Here is a 24,446-nt window from a genome sequence, read left to right as displayed (position 1 = left end):
CCACAGCCTGACTTTTGTGTGAGTCTCGGAACAAAGGCCCCTGTGCCCACCGGAGCGGCACTGCCAGTCGGGCAAACAGAGCGATGTGTCACAGCCGCCCGGCGTGGCCATCTGCTCTTCAGAGCGCAATTAAATCTGACCCAGCAATTATGACTTCCCAGTAGGCGACGGCCTCAATAACCACAGCGTGCGCATCCCCAGGCTTCAGGCTCCAGGCTCTGCAGAGAATTCTAGAGCGTCACACGCTGGGTGAAAAGCCCCTTCTTTGAAGGCAAGTGGAAGAAGTAACTTGTGTCTACAGACAGAGCTGGCTGTGCTAGGCCAGGCTCTCATGTTAACTTATTTACTCTTCCTGAGATCTCATTAAGGTACATGTCTTCCTGCCTGTTTCACAGACAAGAAGCATGAAGGATGCTTGTCTGGCTCTGAATATGCCCCTGTCCTCCAGCCCAGGCAAGCAAATACAACTGTCTTCCCTCCCCTACCCCAGCCCCAGATTCTTTGTTTCTGAGTCACTCCTTCAGGAGTTTTCTTTAGACCCAAGCCCCGTTTTCAGACATTCACTCAACAGACATTTATTGAGCATTGACTGTATGCCAGAATCTGTGCCTGGAGGAAGGGAAGGTGTCATGAGCAAAAAAGACACAGCGCCTGCCCTCCTGGAGCCTATAGACGAAAGAGAGAGGCAGCATTCAACAGCGCAGGCAGCTATACAGTCTGAACAATGAAAGGAGGGGAACACGATACCATGAGAATGTGGGGGCCATGAAGGGCTTCTCCAAGGAAGTGCCACACGGGCTAAGAGCTGAAGGCAGGTAACAAAGCAAAGAAGTGGGGGGGGGGAAGGGAACAGTAGTCCATGCGGCAGAAACAGCATGTGCAAAGGCCCTGTGGTGAGACCCAAAAAGGTCAATGTGACAGGAGCACAGATGTGTCCAGGGAATAAGATAAATGTTGATAAACTCCTGACGCAAGTGATTCCAGCTAACATTTGCCCTGTGGCCAACACACGCTGACTCTGAGCTTCTTGCACAAAATCTCTAAATCCAGTGCTTCCACCGTGAGGGTATTTCCTTAAAATGGTAGTTGACTGAGGGGGTGTCACACTGTGCCTGGCTCTGTGTGAAGCACTTTGCACACATTATTTCAATGAGTCTGTGATCTGTGAAGCAGGGACCTTTACTACACCCATCGTAGAGATGACCAAAAGTGAGGCTCAGGCAGGGCGTGTGACCCCTCCAAGGTCACAGAGCTTGGAAGCTGCAGAGCTGGGGTCTGAATCCCGGTGGGCTTGGCTCCAAGTCCAGGGCGGTTTCTACCGTATCAAAGTTGCACCAGCTTCACAATGTTTGTTGGCTGAAGCCAGCCCCGCCCCTGTGCACAGACATGGGTGAGGGATTCGTGTTTGGCTCCACGTCTCTTTGATGCTGCAGCTTTATCTGCAGCTTCTGCAGGTCCATGGGCTGAGCAACCTCCAGCTGATGAACTAGGTGCTCTCTCAGTGGCCAGTGCCATCTCGCTGTTGGTATCTCAGGGCCTGGCCCCCCCCCTCACATTATCACTTGATTCCTTCGACACACCCCCAACCTTAGCAGGCATCTAGGCACACTCATTCTGGGTTCCCCTAAAAGCAGGCCCCAAGGAAAGGACTTGGAGGCAAGCACTTTGATTAGAAGGTGATACAGGAAGTAGAATGGGGAGCGAGGAAGTGAGACAGGGGAGAGCCATTGAGGATGCATTCAGGAGTGGGTTTCCACTGTGGGCAACTGGGGCACATTCCTGTTGGGACTTCTGGGAGAGTGCGTTGCCCCCACCCACCTGAGTTGCCCCACCCACCTGAGGGGTGAGGGAGTTGGGGTATTTATCCCCCAAAGCTCATCCTGCTATGGCTGAAGGCTGTTTCTGGGGTGGGTGTTTACTCTCCAGGGCTTCTAGCCAGCCTGCCCACTCATCTGGCCAGAGAGCACAGAGGCTGTCTGCAGGTGACCTCCAGGGTGGGCCGGGAGACATGGCTGGGGCATCGATTACAGGAAGTTTGTCCATCCATGCAGTCTGGCAGGCAGCAAACCTTTCTTGAGGCCCCAGGTGCCTGGTGGTGCTAAGCTCTGAACAGAGACAGCCTGGAAGGGTAGAACAAATAAGCACCTACTGTACATCAGCTGAAAACTTAAATCCATAGTCTTTTTAAAAACCATGTCACCAGACTTTGCATCCTCTACTCACTGGCTGTGGAACCTAGGGCATGGGAAGTACCCTTGAAACCTCGGTCTTTCCATCCACAAAATGGGCGTGACATCAGTATTCGTTTCAGAAAGTTGTTGAGAGGATTAAACTGCAAAGTTCTTAGAAATGGTACCTGGCATGGAGTAAGCATTCTATAGACGGTAGTGATTCTTGTATTTTTCTCGTCTTATCACCATATGTCACAAATCTAAGACACCACATCCCAATTTTAGAGATATTAAAATGCGAGAGGGAAAAACATAACTTTCTAGAATTGATGGAATACAGCACAATTCCTGTTGCCCAGATTGAGGCGTGGAGGCTTGGGGCAGGGATATAATTTGCCTGTTTTTCCCCCTATGTTCCCTGCTTCTTGCCCCGGGACAGGGTCTTCACCAGGTCATTCTGGTGTCAGGTTCGGTCAGACTTTGCTGTTAATGCCATGTTGCAAGAGGAGACTCAGCCCTTTTTGAGCCATGGATTAACTTATTTTACTGAGTGTCAAAGAGAAGCAGAAGTCGGGAGCAATTATGCTGATGGAGGCCCCACCCAACACCCTCCTCCTGGCCTCTGCCAAGATGACTCAGCCCAAATTATCCTGCTAATTGTATCAACCTGTGTGGACTCCCAGCTGAGGCCCTCCTTCCCCCAAACAAGTATTACTGGATCCTGGAGGGCTGCAGCTCTCTCTGAAATGGACTTTGGACTTTCAGGCCCTTCCACCATTCCTCATAAACCCAGTTCCCACTGCCCGCCCTCCTCTGCAAGCATGCCCTGTTGTTGATGACATTTTTGAAAGTTCCTGCTTGGAACAGAGAATCTCTTTCTTTGGGCATCCCTGTTTCTCTCTCTACCCCTGGCCTTGCCCTGTGCTTGTTGACCTGCCTGGGGAAGGAGAGGTATTGAATTTGAAGTCCCATGAGAAGAGGAACTATCTTGCTTTGACATCTGAATCCCACCCAGCCGAGTTTATGGCACAGAGAAGCTCTTTAAGAAAAGTGGGTTGAATAAAAGAGAAGAAAGGAAAAAGAACCAAAGAACTTTGGTTATGGAAGAGAAAAGAAGGCCACCAAGGAAGGGGATGCTATGGCTGAATCAGACTCCTGTAGTGAGAATAAGTAGACAGCAGAACAAAATGAATACAACAGCAAGAACAAGCAGACATACCAATGTTCCATGCAAATCAGGGGATCAATAGAATCTCACAGGGAGAGAGGAGAAAGCACTAAGTGGTAGATTTTCACGTTTACAGTTCAATAAAGGATCTTTTGTTGGCTGAGAAAATGCTCCTGGTATATCTGTTTTATGAAGGCAGGAGTCCCATGAATTGAACAGATATTTATTAAAGACCCACTGAGAAGGCAGACTGAGGCCCCAGGGACCCAGGCCCAGGCTGTGCCACCATAGGCCGGGAGATGCTGGGAGCCTGATTTACTTACTTTTAATTGGCAGATGCACAGGGATGAACTGATTCCCTCAAGGACACTCATCTGTGAGCAGTTCAATATCATCATCAGTCTAGACAGACCCTCCCCCCCCCAGTCTGTTCCCTCCTTGCTACCATAGACATGGGCATAACGTATTTAATGTAATTTCAAACTTCCAGGATGCTTGCCACCCCTTTACGGACATTGCCTTGGGTAGGTGGTTTTAAAATGAATGTAAGTGATAACATCCTCTGTGGTTCATTTGCAATTTTCTTTTCTTTGTCAATATAAATTTTCAAGGTTCATCCTTGCCCACTCCTTTTAGCTACTATATAATACTCCATTTTATGAACATCCCTTATTTTATCTGTCCATTCCCCCACAATGTAAGTTATTTCTAACCCTACCCTACCAGACACCTCATTTCCTTTTATGAAAATGAGGTGCCACAGATGACTTCCAAGTTTCCATAAGCTGGCTGCCTAAAATGCAGAACTCACCCCCAGGAAGTTCACAGTCCAGTTGGAAAAGTCATGATTTGTACATACAAACGAGGGATTTCACTACTTGGCTGAACTGGGAGCCAAATATATGTCTTAATTTTCGTCTCTGTTTTTGGCCCCTCTCACCCTGAGGATGCTTTGCAGAGCGCCTGGCACTCCTGAGTGAGGCCAGTGAGTGATCTGGCATGCTGGATGGGGGTGGCGGGGGAGGGGGGTGCAGCTCCATTGATTCCGTAAGGGGGCCCAGTCTCGTCCATCAATAGCAGCCCGAGCTGGGCAGCTTCCTGCCCCAGACCAGCAGGACGCACCTCACGTCACGCAGCAGGAATCCTCTCGCTGTTATTTATGTTGGCTGCAAAATCCAGGAAATCGCCACTGGATATATAGCCCAGTGTCTCAGGATTAAATCCTGTTAGCATGAATCTTCATTCCCCAGTATTCCCCTGTGATCCAGACCATGGAGTGGTGCATCCAGGTTGTTGTTACGGGGAAAAAGAAAGAAACCAGAGCCCACTTCGGGGAAGCTCAGAATCAGATCTGTGGGCTGGTGGGAACACTTGTACTCCAATTACACAGATTCCTCCAGAATCGCTGCTCTGGGCTGGAGAGACGCTAATGGCCATCATTACATTTGGACAGCCCTGTTCGGTTATGCTGTGATCTTTGTATCTACCATGTGGTTCACTGAGAGTCACCAGCCTCCTCTCACATGGGAGAAACGCCAAAGTTACTCATTTGCAAATGCTTACTGAGCACCTAGTACAGATCACACAGGGTTCCAGGCACAGAGGGCAGCACGAAATTGGCTCTCATGGAACTTCTAGTCCAGTGGGAAGAGACAAGCAACACACACACACAACACACACCATGCAGGTAGCGATAAGTGCTATGAAGGATAAAGAGCTATGACAGATGCGGGGAGGGCTGTTTTGTATAAGGTGGCCTGGGAAGGCCCTCCTGGACATTAGAGCATCTGAGTGAGGCAGGAGAGGGAACTGGGAGGGGCTCTGGTGGAAGTGTTCCAGACAGTGGGAGCAACCAGTGCAAAGGCCCTGGAGGGGACTCGCCTGTTGTTTTGGAGAACTGGCCCGCAGGGGGCCAGTGTGGCTGGAGTGGAGCGAGGGAGAGGAGGAGCAGGGGCCGGTAGGGACAGAGAGGCGTCTAGTGGGTCACTGTCAGCTACACAGGGGCACTCTGAGCAGAGGGGGGCACAACTTGTTTGATACTTAAAAGAACCACTCTGGCTTCTCTAGGGGAAGAGAAGGGGCCAGTTAGGAAGGTCTTGAGCAACAGTCCAGGGAGAGAAGATGGTGGCTGGGCTGGGTTACGGTCGTTGTGGGTGTGGTGAGAAGGGTCGGAGTCTGGATGCGTGTTCAAGGTGGAGCCCATAGGAACCAATGCGGGGATGTGGGGTGGGAGAGGCGCACTTGACCCAGTCGGCGGGGACGTGGGGGGCTGGGAGGGGGGAGATGGAGGGGGGTGTGGAGGTACATCTGCTTAGCTGTGCCCCGGGCTCCCTCCACTGCAGCCTGTCACTGGGCTTTGCTTTATCCACTTGAACAAGCATGCTGACAGCCACCAAGCCCAGTGGGTTCAAGCCAGCGGGCATGACCCCTGTTAAGGTGATCCCTGGGCTCCCTTTTACCTTCGCAGACTCTACTCCTCGTGTGCACTCCTGAACAGGGTTTGGGACTAGGACCCTGGGTCAACCTCAGTGTTTTCACAGACACGTAAAACCCATACAAATAATCCTTTATGTTGCACCCACTTTAAAGCCATAACCAGCGAAGAGTCTTTCCATCTTTATTGAAAAGACAAGGAAACTACATTAGGAAGCAGTAGGACCTGCTGCCTGAGGCAACTCAGTTCAGCTGGGGGTTGCACTCCGGTGATGGGGAGACCGCCATCACCTGGCTGAGCCCTGGCCAGGCTGAGGGGTGAAGGATTGTGATGCTGGGATCCTGCCAGGGCCAGACACTGGCTCCTACTGCTTCCCCTCAGCTTAGCATGTTTTCTGGGCTCCCTGATCCCCACTGCTCAGCCTGGAGACCTCACACTTGAGTCCATCTTCAGGCACAGCTGTGATTATTTGAGGAGCTGCAGACTTTAAACATTTGAAAGCACTAAGGGATGCTAGGCTTTGATAATCAGGAACAAGGCATATGGCCTCTTGTTCTCTCTGCCTGCAGAAGCTCCCATGACAATTAAGGAAGAAAACAATTCTGTCTTAGGACGTTCACGGTTCCAGTCCATTCCATTTTAGAATTTCTTAGATCTAATTGCTTATTTGTTCCATCTTGGAATGTTCAAGGTTTTCACTCCCTTAAAAAAATATCCTAGATCCAATTCCTGCCCTACTAGAATTTCCTTGATCTAATTTCTAATCGAGTCCACCCTAGAACTTTGGAAAAGTACGTGGGAAACAGGTCTGGGTCACTTTCCCCGGCATGGATATTTGCTTGTATCCAATTATTTCTTCCGTCGGTCTGTTCTGAGTGTCGACTCTGGGCCAGACACAGAGCTGGGAACTGAAGGCAAAAGCGAACTGGGCTGATCCCTTCCCTTGAGGATCTCACAGTGAGGGAATCAAACACTCTACCAAAGAAAGTGATGAGGGTATCGTGTGCTACGTTCATGCAAAGTGAGAGAACACGGGCCCTGAGGGTACCTGTGGTTCCAAGCTTCTCAGAATCACCCATGGGAACTGATCAAAACTAGATCCCTAGGCCTGAGCCCTCAGAGGTTCTCATTCTGGGGTCTGGGGTAGGGCCCAAGTAGGGTGACCAACCGTCCTGGTTTGCCCAGATCTGGTGGGGTTTTCCAGGACACAGGACTCTCAGTGCTAAAACTAGGATAGTACTGAGCAAACTGGGACAGTTTCTCTCCCTCAATCCAGGCGTGTGCATTTTTAACATCCTCTGGTAATTCCAATGTAGGTGGTTCCCAGGGACCTGGGCGGGTACAGAGAGGAGGCCCTGAGTCCCAGTCTTCCCCAGGGTAGATGGGGAAACATGGCTGGGCTGGGAAGTCCAGGGTGAGTTTGCAAGGGCAAGGTGGCTGGCGGGGGTGCGTAATCCCGGCAAATCAGGCAGTCAAGACTCCTGGGAGTGGAAACACAATTGAGACTTAAGCCCCCGAATCTGCTGACCTAGATCTCTTTCAGAGCATCCCATCCCCCGGCGTGGCGGGCCAGTGTGGGCAGAAATAAAAGTAAAAACGGATTGATTAACCCAACCGGGTGGAGATGTCCAAGCTTGTTGATACCACTGGGCCAAACTTCCCAGCAGCCCCCAGCTGGGCACAGCTGAGCTACGGCTTCCGTGAGCGGCAGGATATTTGGAATCAAGGCTCAACCTTGAAGAGTATTAATGAAAATGTCACAGGCACTAAAGTCAAAGCAGATGTGAAGCCGGCTACATGGGCAGACATAGCTGATAAGAAACAGCCCAGGAGAGAACAAAATCTCTTGAGATTAGGTCACGGGCAGACCAGAAAAAAAAAAAAAAATGACATCGGGGTCCCCCATGAAAACTCGGAGGAACACTGTCACTCCTGTGGACAAGCCAACATTTTTTGTGCTGCTGCGTTATATACTGACATCCCGACGGGGCAGCATTTGGAGGCTTCCACATCAGCAAATAAATATTACGTCTCCATCTTCAGCTAAGCAGAGCTGTGGTGCATTCCTGTTACTTCATGTGGATTAACCATCTGGAAGTTGAATCAAGCCACAGAGTAAAGAATGGGATCCAATTTTGCATTCACCAAAATAAGCCGTACTAGTCTCAATTTATGGCAGATGGTTATGCAGTCTCAGCGGGCCAAAAAATCTCTCTGCAAAAGAATAAAGTTTATGCCAATTACTGTAATAGGAACCAGCACAACAACTGTGTGGGTTGACTAAGATCGCAGATATCACCGTACAGCTCGTAAACCGCAGGGGGCCGCGGGAACGATGGGGACCCAGTTAATTCATTAAGATAACGCGAGAGAAATGAGGAGCAGAGTTTAGTCATAAAACAGAAATATTTCCTCGCAAATGATGGGAGGGAGCGAGGTGGGGTGGCTGTTACTGGGATGTGGCCTCGGCTGGGCTGCAGGCAGGGTCAGGGGAATGGTTAACAGGTAATGATGGAGAGAGAGAGACTGCCTGCTGCTCGGTGGGAAAGGTGTGGGAGGAGAGGGGTTAAATTTGGGGCTTCTCGGCTCCATTCATTCAAAACAGATCTGTGGAGTGTGGATGACTCCGAGGCAGGCCCTGAGCCTACGCTGGTGAGTGCCGCTAGTGCTCCTGGTACCCGCCTTTATGGCGCTCCCGGCTTGGCTGAGATGGCAGCACCCAGTAGGGATGCTGGCCTATTCGGGAGGTCAGGGGAGGCATCTTGGAGGACGGGGCCCCTGGGCTGAGGTTGAAGGATGAACAGGGGAGGGAAGGGGGCTCCAGGCCTAGAGGGCACCGTGGGCTTTGGTCTCAGAACCTGGAATGAGGCACATGTGGCTGAAGCCTGGAGGTGAGGGTGAGGATGGAGAGGGTTCTGGGCCAACACACAGCGAGGAGGTTGGTCTCTGTCCTGGAAGCAAAGATGGAATGACCTGACCCACCTGCTTTGGGAGAGAGGCCTTGACTGCAGGAAGTGCAGCCTCTTTTTAGCCGAGGACAGCTTCTTGACCTATGGGAAGTGTGAGAACTTCCTGTTCCCCAGGATGGTGTCAGGGTGAACCTGTGAGCTGGAGCAGAGGAGGCCTGGGTGGAGAAGGGATTTGCTCCGTCCTTGATGAGTCATCCCACCTGAGGAAAGCACTTCCAGGCCCTCCTGGCCAGCACTTCCTCGGGCTGGAGAGAGAGAGGCAGTTAGTTAGTTTGGGGCACATCAGGCTACAAAACAAGTCTGTTTCCTATACAATTTGGGTTCAGTTTATTTATTTGTTTTTAAGTGAAAGCTGTTGGCTTCAAGAATCTTGACATTTGGGGCTAAAAATAAGGTGACCAATGGTCTTAATTTGCCCAGGACTGTCTTGGTTGTAGCACCCAAAGTTCCATCCTGGGCGAACCAGGATGGCTGGTCACCCTAGCTGATTAGCAGACCAACCCAGGGGCAAATCCAGTGCTGGAGAGATTTTCACACAATACGTACACATTTGTGTCTCCTGGCCACGTTCCATGTTGGTATTGTTACCCCAACCTTCACTGGCAGGACAGTGAGGCTCAGAGGGGCCAAGACTTATTTGCTGGCCCGTTGCTCAGTAAGTGGACGTGGCAGGCTTGGAATGCAGGTGGCGGATGGCAAAGCCCCCATGTCCAGCGGGGCCTCTCCGGGAGAGTCAGCAGCAGTGACCATTAGTAAACCCCATGGCAGTGGTCATGGTTGCCGACCTCCACATTCTCTCGTGGGTTGACAAGGAAGGGATGGAGCTCTTTGCAAGCAACGGTAATCCCACTGTTCCTCTCCTGGCTAGAGGACTCTTCCATACTCACTCTCAGGCCTGAGCAAACACAGGGGCTGCATCTCAGCCTGGTGGCCCAGAGCCAGAGCTGGGTCAGGCTGTCCCCAGTCTCCGATGGAGCCTCCCCACCCCATGGGTGGCAAGCAGGATGGAGAGGGCCTACTAGGGGAGTGAATTCCAGGGCAAATGAGAGAAGCCCCTGCCTAAGGCCTGGCGCTAGCATGTGTGGGGAGCTCGCCAGCCAGAATGCAGGCACTGACCTCAGTCACACAAGTGGAAAATCTGAGCCTGTTGGGTTGGGAGGTGCCAGGAGAAATCGTGAAATCCCCCCCCCCCCCCCCCACCAGACGGCTTTCTGGCACGCACCTAAGAAGAGGAGTGAGCTCATGGGCCACCAGATGCTGAACTGAAAATTCTTATCCCCAGTGATACAAGGCACGACTGGGCATTTACATATGGGGAGGTGCTCTCAAGGTCTCGTGCGTTACAAAAATAGTTTCAAGGAAGAGTCTCTTGTAAAGTGAAATACTGAGGACAATTCTTGGAGGAAAAAACTACCCACAAGCCCGCAAAGCTAACAAAACAACCCTGGTGGCTCCCCTCCAGGTAGTCACAGCCCTCGAGATTTCCTGCAGCTGAAGAGTGATTGCAGTTCTTCTGATTTCTCACCTCAATGGAACAGACGTTGTGTTTCTACATACATCAGAGTCATCACTAAACCTTTCCCCCCAAGGAGTTTGAGGGAACTTACCTAGCAGTCGTGGACACAGGAGAACCACAAACCCTCAAATTTCACAGCACCGTCACAGAATTCAAGTATGAGAGGTGGCAAGGGGGACTGGGTGGGTGGGGGTGGAGTGATGCCAGGAAGCCTGCCTAAAGAGGTTGCCTCAGTTGCACATAAAATGCAACATGGGAGTTTCCTGACACCAAGACTGAGGGGGAAATTCAACACTGTTGAGGAAGTTTTCTTGGCTCTGAGCTCTGGGAAGAATCGGTCATGGAATTTTGCTCCTAAGTGGTGTTTAAGAACACAGAGTGTCCTCAGTAGAATTTTTATCGTGATGGCTGCTCCTTATGTTGGCCTTAGTATATGCTACAGGCATGGAAACTTGCAGCTGTCAAACACAGGGAGACGGGATGATGGGCAGTGGTTGTGCGTGACTCCGGAAAGGTCCCTGGATTATATCCCTGGCTCCCCTGCTTTCTGTAATAATACCTAGCAAAACTACACTTACCTGGGTCTCAGTTTCCTCATCTGTAAAAAGGGGTGATAACAGCACCTACTTCATAGCGTGGTAGTGAAGATTAAAGGAGGCCATTTACATGTTGTGCTTATTAGAACAATGCCTGACATACACTACTAAGTGTTGGCTGCTTTGGCGGGAAAGAATCTAAAGTAGAGCTCGGAAAACTAGGGCCCTGGGGCTAAATCCAGCCCACCACCTGTTTGTGTAAATAAAGTCTTATTGGAACACGACCCCACCCATTCATTTACACAACATCTGAGGCTGCTTTTAAGCTACAAAGGCAGAGTTGAGTAGCTGCAACAGAAACTGTATGACCCACAAAGCCCCAAATATTTACTATATGGCCCTTTATAGAAAAAGTTTGCCACCGTCTGATCTAAATGAACGAATGGCTGTTCTGGGCTTGATCCTAAGCCTCCCTCCAGACTTACTTGAGAGAAGTCTCAGCCTACACAGTGTCTCTCTGGGAACATTTTTGGAGTGACGGCTACAGAACACCCTGGATGGGAAGCACTCACAGCACCTCTTGGCAAGCTGAGTTGTTTCAGGCCTTCCAGGGCCATGGGAAAGTAGAGGCGGCTCTGAGAGAACATGCCATCAGTATTCCAGGCTGCAGGGAGCTGGCGTGCAACGGGATGCCCAGAGGCGAGGCTTTTGTTTAGCACATACATTAATAAACACCGTAAGCCACTCCTCCGTTCCACTTCATGAAGCTCCCTCAGTCTGGAGTGCAAGGCAATTCTGCTATCGGCTGATTAGCAGGTGGTGTCAGAATATATAAGGGATCAACGAGGCGGAGACATGTCCCAGCGCTTTACTGCTTCTCAGAAATCCAAGGAGTAAACAGATTCGACCCAAAGTTGAGTGTCACTGACTCAGGGAAACTCCGGGCTGCTTTTCTAGGCAAAGGCCTAACCTTACCGTGCCCAGTCAGGAGCCACGGAGCCAAGCTCAGGTTGACACGTTGGCAGTGGTATCTAAGGAGCCAGATTTTAATTGTGGAAAATGTATAGGGCATCTGTGAGCTTTCCCATGAGAATAGCATTTTAGTTTAACAGCCACAGATGGTATTTTCTGGACAACAGACATACAGCGATATAAAATATGCCAGTCGAGAAGAGTTTAGCTAACCGGCATTATCTTCATTGTATTTTATACATCAACAGCTTTTGTTAGCACACCACAGCTCTACCCTTCAACTTCCGGTTGGGTATTGGCTGGGAATCAGATGGCAAACAGCAGCAACGGTCTTCCTCAGCTTAGAGCCTTTCTAGGGACAGCATCCCTGCCGGGGCGGCAGAAATCTGCTCGGTCCCTTTCACCCATCCAACGGCCATGAGGTGGATGAACGTCACTGGCTCCACTTTCCAGACAGCAGAGTGAGGCTCTCGCTGGTCACTGGCCTTGACTGCACTGGTCTTTTGGGCCTCACAGAGCCATGCAGGTGTTCAAGCGGGGGTGTAGCACCATCAGGGGCGTTCCAGAAAGTCACCTCTGGCAGAGACTGATTAAGGCTTTCCACGCTCTAGACCAGGTCTTGGCAGCTACGGCCTCACCAGCCAAATCTGGCCCACTGCCTGTTTGTGTAAATAAAGTTTTATCGGAACAGACACACTTACTTTACATATTGTCTACAGCCGTTTTTGCACTGCAAGGGCAGAGGTGAGTAGCTGTGACAGACCATGTGGTCTGTAAAGCCTAACATATTTACTGTGTTTGTAGACCCCTGCCCTAGATAAGAGGACAAGCCATCGGAGCATGGCTTGGACCAGGATATTCAAGAGGAGCAGGATTTCACAAGCGTTTGGGGGCCCTTTTAAGACTCGGTGACCAGCTAGGATTTCTAGCTTGGGCAGCACAGCCAGTGACACAGTTAACTGATGGGAGAAAGAAGTACATTTAGGGGAAAGAGGAAAGACTTAAGAGTTTGGTCTTAGACTCCTTCAGTTTGAAGAGTCTACCAAAGCTCCTGTTAATGTCTGGGAAAGTGAGGAGGGAATGCGGACCTGGAGCTCCCTCGTCTGTTCTCTCAACGTACTTAGTACCCTGAGCTACCAGAACTGCTACCTCCTGCTGCAGCTGGCTGTCAGGATTTGATTCTCTGAGGGCAGAAATCTGATCTTACTGAATTTTTCATCATACTCCCCTCCACTCTAACCCCAGGACTCAAAGGGGGCCTTGCACAGCATAGGCAGGAATCTGTTGTGGACAAAAGGATCAGTTTCAGAGTCAAACTTTCCATCGGGAGAGGTGATTCTGGGGTACAACTGTGACTCCTGCCCACGAGGAGTTCCTGAGCTCACTTGGGAAGCAAAACATACAGATGTATTAACCAAGGTGGCAGTCTGTTAAGAGCCAGGGGAAGGGTGTAGACTGCTAGAGGTCACTCCAGGTTAAGAAAGGCTGCCCTGGGCTTTGAAGAATGGGCAGGAGTCTGATTACTTGGAGAGGTCTTCTCGATGATCTTCCAGGAGCAGGAATTCTCTAAGCTCTCTCCCTGGCCTTTGAAAATGGGGCACACTGAACCCAAGCCATAGAAAGGCAACTGGTGGGCAACGGTATTTTTAAAGTCTGCCCCCATGATTCTAAGTGGAGCCAATGTTGAGAACCTCTGATTGACACATGCTGAATTTTTTTTGAACCAGTAGCCCTAGCATAACAGAACACTCAAAATTTTCTACTTTCCCTAACCCAATCTGGTTTAAGAACTGGTTTTGAAGGGATCGCTGTTTAATATTTCCAAGTCAGAAAACATAACCCCAAGTGATGTTGGCAAGGTTCCTAGGAAGCACACCCTGTAGATGCTCCAGGATCAGTAGGACGATCTTTAACCTATCCCCCAGCACCTTCCCTCCCTCCCTCCCTCCAATCACGTGAAGTGCCAAACTCTAAAGCTGACAGTGAGGGCAGCATTGAAAAAAATCAAATTTTGGACTCACTGAACTCTACCTCCTAACATTCAGTGGCTCTCAATGGTATCAGGTGTGAGGGTCTAACAACAGTCAGAACATGGATAGAACAGGAGGGGAGAAATCACACTGAAGAGGACACAACACATGCTAGAGGATACAGTGCCTCAGCTGACCCTGAACACTACAGGGTACCAGGGCCCCAGTGACAGAAAAGGAGTCCAAGACTCTGCGAGGGGCCAGGAGGGGGGCTCCAAGGGTCCCCACTGCCAAGCTGCCTTTGGCCTGGACTTTTGCTTTCTCATCTGTAACGATGTGGATGACGTCTTAAGATCTCTCTCCACCGATTCTCTACTGTCAAACGACTACTTAATCAGACTGAGCGGTCATCTACCTCTTAACACGTCCGTCTCCCACCCTGGACTCTGCACTGCTGCTCACTCTGGCACCTCCAGGGGACCCGAGTACTGGGTGTGGAAGAGCTCAGCTCACACTGCTGAATGCACGAATGACAGATGGTCCACGTGAACGCAAACACTCTCTGAAATAAAACACTAAGAAAATCACCTCAGAAAGCAAACACAAGAACACCCTGGAAATAAAACATTTTATTAAATCCATCCGGATACCTGGCCACCTCTCTGGAGGCTGAACCGCTCTAGAATGTAAGTTGGCACCACAAGAAAATAGCTGTTACGTGTCCAAAACTGGAAGATTGGAAGTGACCAAGTCCTAAAAGAGGAGACGTAAAACATGGCCCCAAACCAAAAAGCCACGATCTTGAAATGAGCAGAATCTAACAGCAAAATGCTTACTGAGTACTTTAAAAAATACTATGGATTTTCCTTATTTTTCCCCTTTAAGAATAGTTTTTAAAAACCCCTGAGACTAATATATAATCCTTCTTTACTGCTCAGATTTTAAGGACAAATTAAAAAAAAAAATTTTTTTCCCAGAGTGGTAGTGCTGCAAATTAGAGAATTCTTGAAAAAACAGCAGAAGTCGTCCACAGTGTTCTAAACCAGACGTGGCATCAGGGAAACAACCACTCAGGCACACAAGTGGCATTTTGTGATCAAATTTATTTTTTGTTTAAATTTCATTTACTTTGTTTTACTGTAATTTACACAAGAGACTGCCAAGTAAACTAGATATTTTACATTCACCACACATTCCCTCAAATCTCCACAGTTGTTAGAAAAACATTAAAATCCATGCGCTGGGCTCTCATTTCCGTGTGCGTCTAAGCTCCCAATGATGCTACAGACGCCAGCGAGAGAGTTAAGTTCATTAAAAGGAGAAGGCTAGACTCTTTATTTCACAAAATGAGCAATAATCTTCCTGGCATCACTTTGCAGACAATGATTATGCTTTGACAAAACCTATCCTACAACGGTGCCCAGAGAGTAAACATCAGTCTTGATCCTGAGTACACAGAGGACATGTGCGACGTGGGGTCTGCAGCTGAGGATAAAGGGTACCACAGCGCAGGAGTGATCCTAAACATCCTTGTCTAAGTCACTGTGATCACTTCAGTGGGGACACAGGTCGTGGGAAAACAAGGAGCAGGGAGGGCAGGACTGTCAGCAAATCAGATTACTAATGTGATATGACCACGTAGGGGCTTGTGTGCTGTAGGAGGGACGGGAGGTTAAAGAAGATGGTTTGTGACTTGAAGGCTTCAACAATATCACTCTATTCAAGCTCCCAGGACTGACAGGAGAAAAACTGGATTTGGACAGAGAAAGATAATAAAAATCTTACCTAGCTATTGTTCCTTTCTTTAAAAAAAAGGAAAAAAGGGGCAGCAGCTTCTAACCGTCATTTTCATGATGCTTTTTCAGGATATGTTCTAACGACATCCTACTTGAGAGCACATCCCAACGGGTGGAACTGCGCTGGCCCCTGGCAGGGCCTCCTAACCATGTGCAGACAAGCCTCATGCTGCCTCCGAACCTCTTCTTATCTCAAAGGCAGCATCTCCCCCTTAAAGTATATTTCAACATGAAAAGAGCAAAATGTCATCACTATCTATATTCTACCGTGTAAGCTGTGAGGAGTCGAGATCCTCTGCATAGTTTCCAAGCTGTAATTTCAGAAAGCAGTCATTTCAGAAACAAGACTCCATGGAAGTGCTGTACGTCCAGTTTTTCTAAACAGCCTACAATCCTATTAATTTCTTTATCAATTTCTTTCTTTGCCTAACAGAAGCCTGAAAATTGTATAGTGTTTGTTATAAATCACAGACTGTCATTTCCATTTTTGCTAGACTTGATGTAGAAAAATACTTGAAATTCAACATACAAAACTCCAATAAAAAATGGAATTTTTTTTAAAAGGATCTTTTCCTTGGGGCAAACAAGTAAAAATTGGTCTGTAACTCTACTACTTACTAATAGATATTATCCAGTTTGGCTGTATGATAATGAAAACCCAGAAATAAATGATTATGAATACATTCAGAGTTACATTCCAAATTCCTTGGAATACCAAAAGATTTCTAATAAATTTTTCTGTGGGAGTCTGTTGATTATGGCACTAGAATTAAAATTTATGAGACTGATTTAAAAGAACAGAAAAGTAATAAAAGGCTACATATATATATATATATTGGTCCACAACTTGCCATTTATGAAACATACCAGCTAGTAGTACACTGCAGTCAATTCGTCCATTAATGGTGTTACTCTGATAATTATTAAAATCTGTTCCAGGTATATATATTGAAAATATTTTCTTTTGCATTCTTGCTGAAGATAGGTACAGTACTTTGGAGAAATTGTACTAATCCCTTCAGTATGTATGTACATATATACACTAGTGTGTGTATTTTGATCTGCAGCTCTACATGCGTTTTATATACAGCTACAGATAGACACACATATATACACACGTGGTTGGGACCTGTGCCTGTGGGCACATAACCACAAGCACACGTCTGGGAAACGTCAACACTGCGAGACATGGTCAGATTCTTCTTCACTCATCACTGGCTGCACTTGTTCCCCTTACTTGACCTTGATTACGTAACTGTAAGGAAAGCGAGACAGTGCAATGTGTTAAAATACAGAGAGACGCAAAAAATGTTAGACCGCAGCTTGTCACAAACATTCTCTTGGAAAAAAATCCTCAGTGTAACAAAACTTCTGGCAGACAATGCACCCCAACTACTGCATTTTTAACGTTTAATCTCTTGATTCTGGTCTTACTAAGGGCATAATATTTTGTTTCATCAGAGGGAAAATAAATTAGAAGCAGAAATAAATCATAGAAACTCAGAAGACCTTAGTGAAAGTAATAATAAATTTAAAAAAAATTGTAAATGAACACTAAATTTTAAGAAAAGGGCTTTGGAGGAATCCTGGCAGAGTTCATCCATTCTTATTTGGTATTTTTCTTCAGGACTGAACATTTCTTTTCTCCAGTGTTCAATAATTAAAGAGCAGGTAGCACACGTCCGGGGGCAGCCAAGAAACAGTGGGGTAAGAAGTGTGTTCTGTCTTGTCATTTTTCTCAATAAACATAGCTCAGTATTAACAAATGACGACAGTGTACTGCCGATTTTTGTTTTTCATCCTGGTTTCAGTATGTGGGGTAGATTTTGAGGCTCTTTTTTTCCCCTCTAGGAAAATCTCTTATCTAGGCATGTAAATCTGTGTGAAAGAAATAAGACCATAGAAATATTTCACACTGTAAACAAAAAACAGTGCATTTACACATATTAAAGCTAAATATAAAGACTGAAAAGTCAACATGAAGGAAGACTTCCTGATATTCAAAAATTGTCAACTAAAAATGAATTATTGAGATTGGCCCTTATGGCATGGGATGAAGGATCTTTGACTTTAAATGCTTTTACATATTTCCTTACTAACCACAAATGGTCCTAGTGAGAAATAGGTCAATAACTGGCTATGGATGAAAACTCAGCTGGTTTCTAGGACAGTGCTGCATGACGAGTAAGCGTACTTGGCAGCTGGATTCTAACCCATAACACTAAGAACTAACTTAGGATTACTAAATTCAACCTCTTCCACAGATAAAATTCTTACAGAATAACTCAGGTGTTCACTGTCGATGTCTGAAATACATATCTCTTACATTCTAAAAATTAAACCATACTTAATATGTTGTCTCCACTCAGCAAGTTAACTACCCATTACCAAAAAGGTATTGGTTTTTAAACATTCTTTTTACCCAGGTCTTCACTTACACAGTTTGATATTGTCTCTGACCCTACAGGGGACTCATCTAGACATCAGCAGCCGACGTGCCTCGGACGGAACCCTTCTTACGCATCTAAATGTAAAATAAAATCATGAGCTGCTGAAATCACAGACTCTAAATTGGGTTAGTAAGCAAGGGGAGAAAAAAGATCTAGAAGAGATTGTGAAATGACCGCTGCCTATTTACAAGCATATCCACATTAAAAATGAAGTTCCAGGGCTTCCCTGGTGGCGCAGTGGTTGAGAGTCCGCCTGCCGATGCAGGGGACACGGGTTCGTGCCCCGGTCCGGGAAGATCCCACATGCTGCGGAGCGGCTAGGCCCGTGCCTGCGCGTCCGGAGCCTGTGCTCCGCAACGGGAGAGGCCACGACAGTGAGAGGCCTGCGTATCGCAAAAAAAAAAAAAAAAGTTCCGAGGCCCTTCTATAGTTACCTTGATCTAAAGTAAATCTTGCAAAAGGCTTTTCTTACCACAGCATAAAAAATGTATCTATTCTCTAATCTAGGAAACAAAAGCCTGCAGACTGATGATGTGAAATTATCGAAGATAGCCAGGGTAAATGAACTGTTCACTAATACAGTGTGAGAAAATGCCCCGATGGTCTGGTTCACCTTTTCATAGTCCCTGGACCAGACAGGAAGCCATGAGGTGTGGCCACCTCTGGCTTCTGAGACCAGTGTCCCTCAAAGGAGTTCTTTACAGGAAGTTTATTAAAAAGAGGGAGGACAAAAGGAAGAACAAGCGAACACAGGAACAATGTATGAGAAACAATGGACACAAGGACAGGCATCAGAAAAGACAGGCATTCACAACAACAGCCTAGAGACAATTCAATGAGAAAATCAGAAAAGAATGGACAGAAAAGGAACACATGTAATAAACACATTTCTGAAGCTCAACCCTTCCCCCCTCTCCCGACCCCTCCTGAAGGTCCAGTTGAGAACAGGCATAACGTTGCCCTAAGTACTCCTTCAGTTGCTGGGCCTAACCCCAGTATTCCTCTTCAGGATTACAGGCAGGGGCATTCCTCTCATGCCTAACCTCTTGAGATGCTACGCCTTCTCTCCAGGGCCAAAACCCATTTGAAAGAAATCCAATTCTTCAGATATTTGTGAGTTAAGAAGAGAATTATAACACATCAAATTCTATCATCAGGTGTCAGGGAAACAGGACCTCAAGAAAAGGGGAAATTCCTCCGTGGTGAAGAGGACTTGAAAATGTTACGCCTCTTCAGGAGGCAGGTGTTTTCTGGGTAGGCGTTTTGGCCTGTGGGCATGATGCTGCCCAGACTGAGATGCTCACAAACCAACTGTTAGGACTCAGAGCAGCAGCAATGGGATGTGGAATAAAGCACTCCCCAGTGACCTAGAACAAAATAAATGGGCTTTAACATTAAGATGATCCGCATTTAACCCTGCAATTTGACTTGAAGTATTTTTGAAATATTTAACAAAGAAACTGCCATGGATTCCCAACCCTGAACCAATGACAGATTTCTACCAACTTTATGAGGGAATTTGTCAGTTTAAGCCATGTGGATACAATAATGATGCTTTCTAATAAACTGGGCTTCTGTGTAACACTTCTTACACCTTCTTTTCGAGTGCGATTCCCAACTCACAAGTAACAGATGTGCATGGAGAAGCAGCTGAGCCTGCAGGCCCTCTGCCACAGGTGGCAGCCAGGGTCACCACCTCCTGTCAGGGCTCTCCCATTGGCGCTGTGTTCAGGCACCTTGAGACTAAAAACTTGTGAGGGAAGTAAGCACTCCCCTGGGGGAAGACAAGGCCTCAGCCAAGTTCCATCCGAGGGGTCCAGAGCCCAAACCAGGGAGGGCTCCATTCGTTACCCCTTCAGCCATCACCACTCTTCCTCGTGCTATGGATGGGCCTTCAGCATAGAAATCAAAACCAAATGAAAGCCTCCTTCCTGAGGGTTCGAATCAATAAATATAAGTCCATTTCCTGTTTCTTCTTGGTGTTGGCAAATCGTTTTTTGGAGATGCCAAGGCTGTACCGTAAGCTTAGTGGGAATGAGTGTGTAATCCTGCTGCTTTCTTCTTGATGTTCAGCTGACACCGGCTGCTTGGAGGGGTTGGAGGCAGAGGTGGCAGCTATTACTGGAGCCTGAGCACCTGGAAGGAGCAAAACCAGGCAAGGCAGGAGGAAAGGGACTAAGACTGGGTGGTGGTGAGGGGTGCTGCTCAGAGAAGGGAACCTGACTCTTGAGAAAGGGAAGACAAAAGTGGGAGAGAGGCATTGGAAGGAAGGTAACAAGTACCCACGACTTACTCTTGTCTGTTTAAATATTTTGCCTGGGGCCAGCCTAAAAATAAGGGTGTAAGGGATGGTCTTCCATGCTTGCCATCCTATCACCTTACTCCCAAGATCTAGAACTCAGAGCCATACTATTAGTATGAGAAATTGAGGTCAGAGAGGCCTCTGTTGTCTGGCCTGCAAACCAAACCCCAATTTATAATGTCACTATGGGAAAACATGTTCCAAATCTCAAAAACTGAACTTAAAAACGTTTGGAACAAAATCCATTCATAAGCTGGAGGCTGCTTAAAGTTTACTTTATGTATAAGATAAGGTTAAAACATTTTATTGCCTTATAAAGAAAATATGCCCTGGTCCTCTCAGAAGGTTTGTATAAAGCTAATTAGAAGCAGATCTGCTGTAATCACCAAAAGTAAGCAATTTTAAACACAGATTCTTTACAATGCTATGTGCCAGACAAATAGATTTCCTTCTGTGCCAAAGAACCTGATTTGTTGCCATTCTCCTGTGATTAAATGGAGTTCCTGCCTCACACACAGGCGTTCGTCAAACACTCCCGCCCGCCCACGGGGCTTCCCAAACTGGGACTGCTGGCAGGACTCTGGATGCCTGCATGGAAACCACAGCCTACCCTGGACATTCCTCGGGTTTACTTCCCCCGTGGGGCCTTACTTCCAACAGAAAAGAAGCGTAGCCCAGAGCAAAAGCAAAACCAGACGCATGCAAGAGTACGTCGGGGAAGAAACCACTCTGGGAGAAAGGGGGTGCTCTTGAGCTGCAGGTCCGACTCTCTGGTGCGGGAGGAGCTGGGGTGGGCTTAACTTTGAGAAACGGCATGCAGACCTCCAGCCCAAGGATCACCTGAATTTCTGCCTAAAGCTTGTAAGAAATAAGGAGACACTGCTAGTTGTGGGATGGGAGGAGGCACTTCTGCAATCAATGACAATACTACTAGCCTTATCTTATCTACGGAATAGGGAACTAGGACTTACTGTGCTAGCATTAATAACTTACTGCGATAACAAAATGACAAAGGCAACTTGGCCTGATAAAGTGAATGCCTAAAAGGACTGCGAACCAGGCACCAGCATGGACAACCAATGCATGAAAAAGAATACAAGACCACTGAACATTTTACACGTAACGAATTCTGGATCAACAAAGTTCTAATTTACTTTCACGAAAGATGCTCAACAAAAGAGAAATCGGAATAAAAGGATATTAGTGTCTAAGAAACTGGATTTTGATTTTGAGGATACAGAGATTAAGAAATGGCTTTCAATAACACTTTTCCTAATTTTAAGTCTATACTTATTAAGCACACAGTTTTAGAAAGGGGAAAGTAGAGAATTTCCCCAGAATGGGAAGTCTTACTGTTTCTAGTTCTTTCTGAGTTTCATCTTCCATTCTCCTAATGTCTTCCATTGTCAGATCAATCCACTTGTCAATCCAACAAAAAAGCTGGCGATGAAAGTTTGTAAATATCCTTTTTTCTTGCTTTTAAAACAAAGAGAAAATGATTATAAGACGGCAAAATTCTAACATAACATATTAACTTTATATGCCCCAATTAACCCATGAAATCTACATATTCTTGGTTTGAAAAGACCACTATTTCGATTAGTGAAAATCTTAATTCCATCCTATTAACATTTTGTAAAACAAAATAAAAAGAAAAATCTCCCTTTGAAATGTGAAACAATCCTCCTTGCAAAAGCAGAATGATTTACCAGAAACTGAAAACAAATGTGGTGGGCATTCTGATCCAACACGAACTCCTGCTAGACCCGACTTAGTTTTACCTTTTTCTAATGTCAGTGACTAAAGGTCAACTTGATTTCTTCTGCTATAAAACCATACACTGTCATTCTTAACTTCTCTGCAATTCAAAGAAATATTGTGATGTAGAATACAACATGTACTTAAAGAAGAGAGTCCTGGGTTCTTCAGAATAAAATGTTTTATTAAATTAAGAATTCTTATATACTCCCCATTAATTTTTCTGCTCTATTGTTACTAGATACATATACACACACACACATATATATATATATTTAGTGGCTTTAACATATATAATTAGTGGCTTTAATTGCTGGATTATTTAAGTTTTACTACACTTTCCCAAGAAGCGAGAAAAGTGCAATGAACAGTGAATATTTTAGTACGTTTGGACAATTGACTTAAATTTTTCTTTCCATGAACAGGATGGACTTTATCAATTACATGTGTACCTTCTATTTATCAGAACTGGATTGTTAATCTATTATTGTGATCCAAGAGGAAGAAAAGAAGCCAGTATTTACAGAGTGCCTACTGTGGCCAACAGCAAGCAGGCCCAAGAATAATGAAAGTTTCCAGCACTTTAAGATCCTTTTTTTTTTTTAAACATCTTTATTGGAGTATAATTGCTTTACAATGTTGTGTTAGTTTCTGCTGTATAACAAAGTGAATCAGCTATATGTATAACATCCTTTTTTAAAAAAAATGTTAGAGCAGTTACAGTTTAAAAGTAGAAAAGTTACAGTGAAACTCAGATGCAACTAGTTGTGGGAAGTTCAGAGATATAACAGGGGCCTCTATATAATGATAATGGAATGAACTATTCACCCTATAGGAAAATTAAATACCAAAGAAACTTTCCATGTTTCTCACACGTTTACAACCATGTGTTTCTATGCAACTGCAATTCTCCCCTCTTTCTACATCAAAATACTTGTGTTACTTTCAGTTGAATAAAGAAGACATAAAAAAGAGGTAATTAGAATTTGGATCCTCAGATTATGTCACCCTAGGTTCAGCGTAACTATTCTCAGTGAGGATCTCTGAAGAAGACATCCCACCAGAAGGTGGAAAGTGCACAGGGCACAGAAAGTGTGTGTCAGGAGAGACCTGTGTGCAGGGGCTATCAGCCGAGCTGGGACAGAGGAGCCTCAACATCAAGGCATGGCCTCTCCCTCCAGCCAGTGCCAGGACCCCGGGTACCCTTGGAGACATGCTGGACGTGGAAAGGGCGCTCTACAGAAGAGCTGGGCAAACCATCAGAAAAGCACTTTGCACCAAAAACCGCTATGCTTTTCTCCAAAGAAAGCCCCTTAAAACCTCTGCTGGCATCTGTTTTTGCTGTTTGTAGGCAGAAAAAGGAGGGCAGAGAGGAATTACACAGAGGGGCAATAATTTCACCTAAACGAGAAGGAAAAAGTGGCAAAAGAGAAAATAATACCATTAATAGCTTCTTCAACTCTTAACCTAAATTTAAGTCACCATCCTCTGAACAGACTTTACCTTCTGAATGAAGTTTTCTACTTTGCTTTGCAGTCCCCACCACTTGAATTTGATGGTCACCAGCTTATAGGCACACATCTGAGGACAGTCAGGGTTGCTTGCCAGCTCCTTCTGCATGAGGAAAATTGAAAATGGGCAATCGTGACTTAAAATTGACTGTTGTGTAACAACATCACAGACGTACATGAAGGAAATTACCATCTCATATGTGTTTAATTCAGGTATTTGGAAATTTGAAATCATTTTAGCAAAAGCAGCAGTATTCCCCTGCTGCAAACCCTCCTTCCACAGACCAAGTTACTTCCTGGCTCTACAATTTAATAGGCACAGTGCTCCGCCTCAAATTACACTATTCATATTTCAGATTAAACACCAAATTCAATTCACATCATATCAGTAGTGAGCCTTTAATACGTAAAGGCTCTCATAACACCATTATCGCACTCCCACCGTGGATGTGGTGAGGTCTCCTCCATTTTATTGAGCCTCAATAAAAAACCACGAGGAAGATTAGTCGTCGTCTTGTCTTCAAACACTGGCAAGTGGAGGGGCACTGTTTTTTGTGTTTTTTAAAAAAATTATTTTTATTTTTGGCTGTGTTGGGTCTTCATTGCTGCGGGCTTTCTCTAGTTGCAGTGAGCAGGGGCTACTCTTCATTGCGGTGCACAGGCTTCTCATTGCGGTGGCTTCTCTTGTTGCAGAGCACGGGCTCTAGGTGCGTGGGCTTCAGTAGTTGTGGCTCGCGGGCTCTAGAGCGCAGGCACGCAGGCTCAGTAGTTGTGATGCACGGGCTTAGTTGCTCCGCGGCATGTGGGATCTTCCCGGACCAGGGCTCGAACCCGTGTCCCCTGCATTGGCAGGCAGATTCTTAACCACTGCACCACCAGGGAAGTCTGGGGCA

The 24,446-nt window shown here is 46.5% G+C and overlaps 1 protein-coding gene across 3 annotated transcripts in view; it reads right to left on the bottom strand.

Moving 5' to 3' along the window:
• Positions 1–14,819: 14,819 nt before the first annotated feature.
• Positions 14,820–24,446, bottom strand: part of PITPNB (phosphatidylinositol transfer protein beta) — a 62,062-nt gene continuing 52,435 nt past the window's right edge. Inside the window, exons 9-12 of one of the 3 annotated variants that reach the window (XM_032602455.1) lie at positions 23,546–23,656; positions 21,638–21,760; positions 17,971–18,056; positions 14,820–16,787 (exon numbers count right to left, since the gene is read on the bottom strand). In XM_032602455.1, the coding sequence (XP_032458346.1) occupies positions 18,009–18,056; positions 21,638–21,760; positions 23,546–23,656 (282 nt within the window). In that variant the 3' untranslated portion in view covers positions 14,820–16,787; positions 17,971–18,008. Of the gene's footprint in view, positions 16,788–17,970; positions 21,761–23,545; positions 23,657–24,446 lie in introns of all 3 variants that reach the window. The other 2 variants (XR_004345349.1, XM_032602454.1) reach the window with 2 other exon arrangements.

Source organism: Phocoena sinus, chromosome 14 (assembly GCF_008692025.1).
Source record: "Phocoena sinus isolate mPhoSin1 chromosome 14, mPhoSin1.pri, whole genome shotgun sequence".
In the NCBI taxonomy this organism is placed as follows: domain Eukaryota; kingdom Metazoa; phylum Chordata; class Mammalia; order Artiodactyla; family Phocoenidae; genus Phocoena; species Phocoena sinus.
The sequence above is the reverse complement of the archived record's forward strand: the minus strand, read 5'-3'. Positions and strand labels throughout refer to the sequence as shown.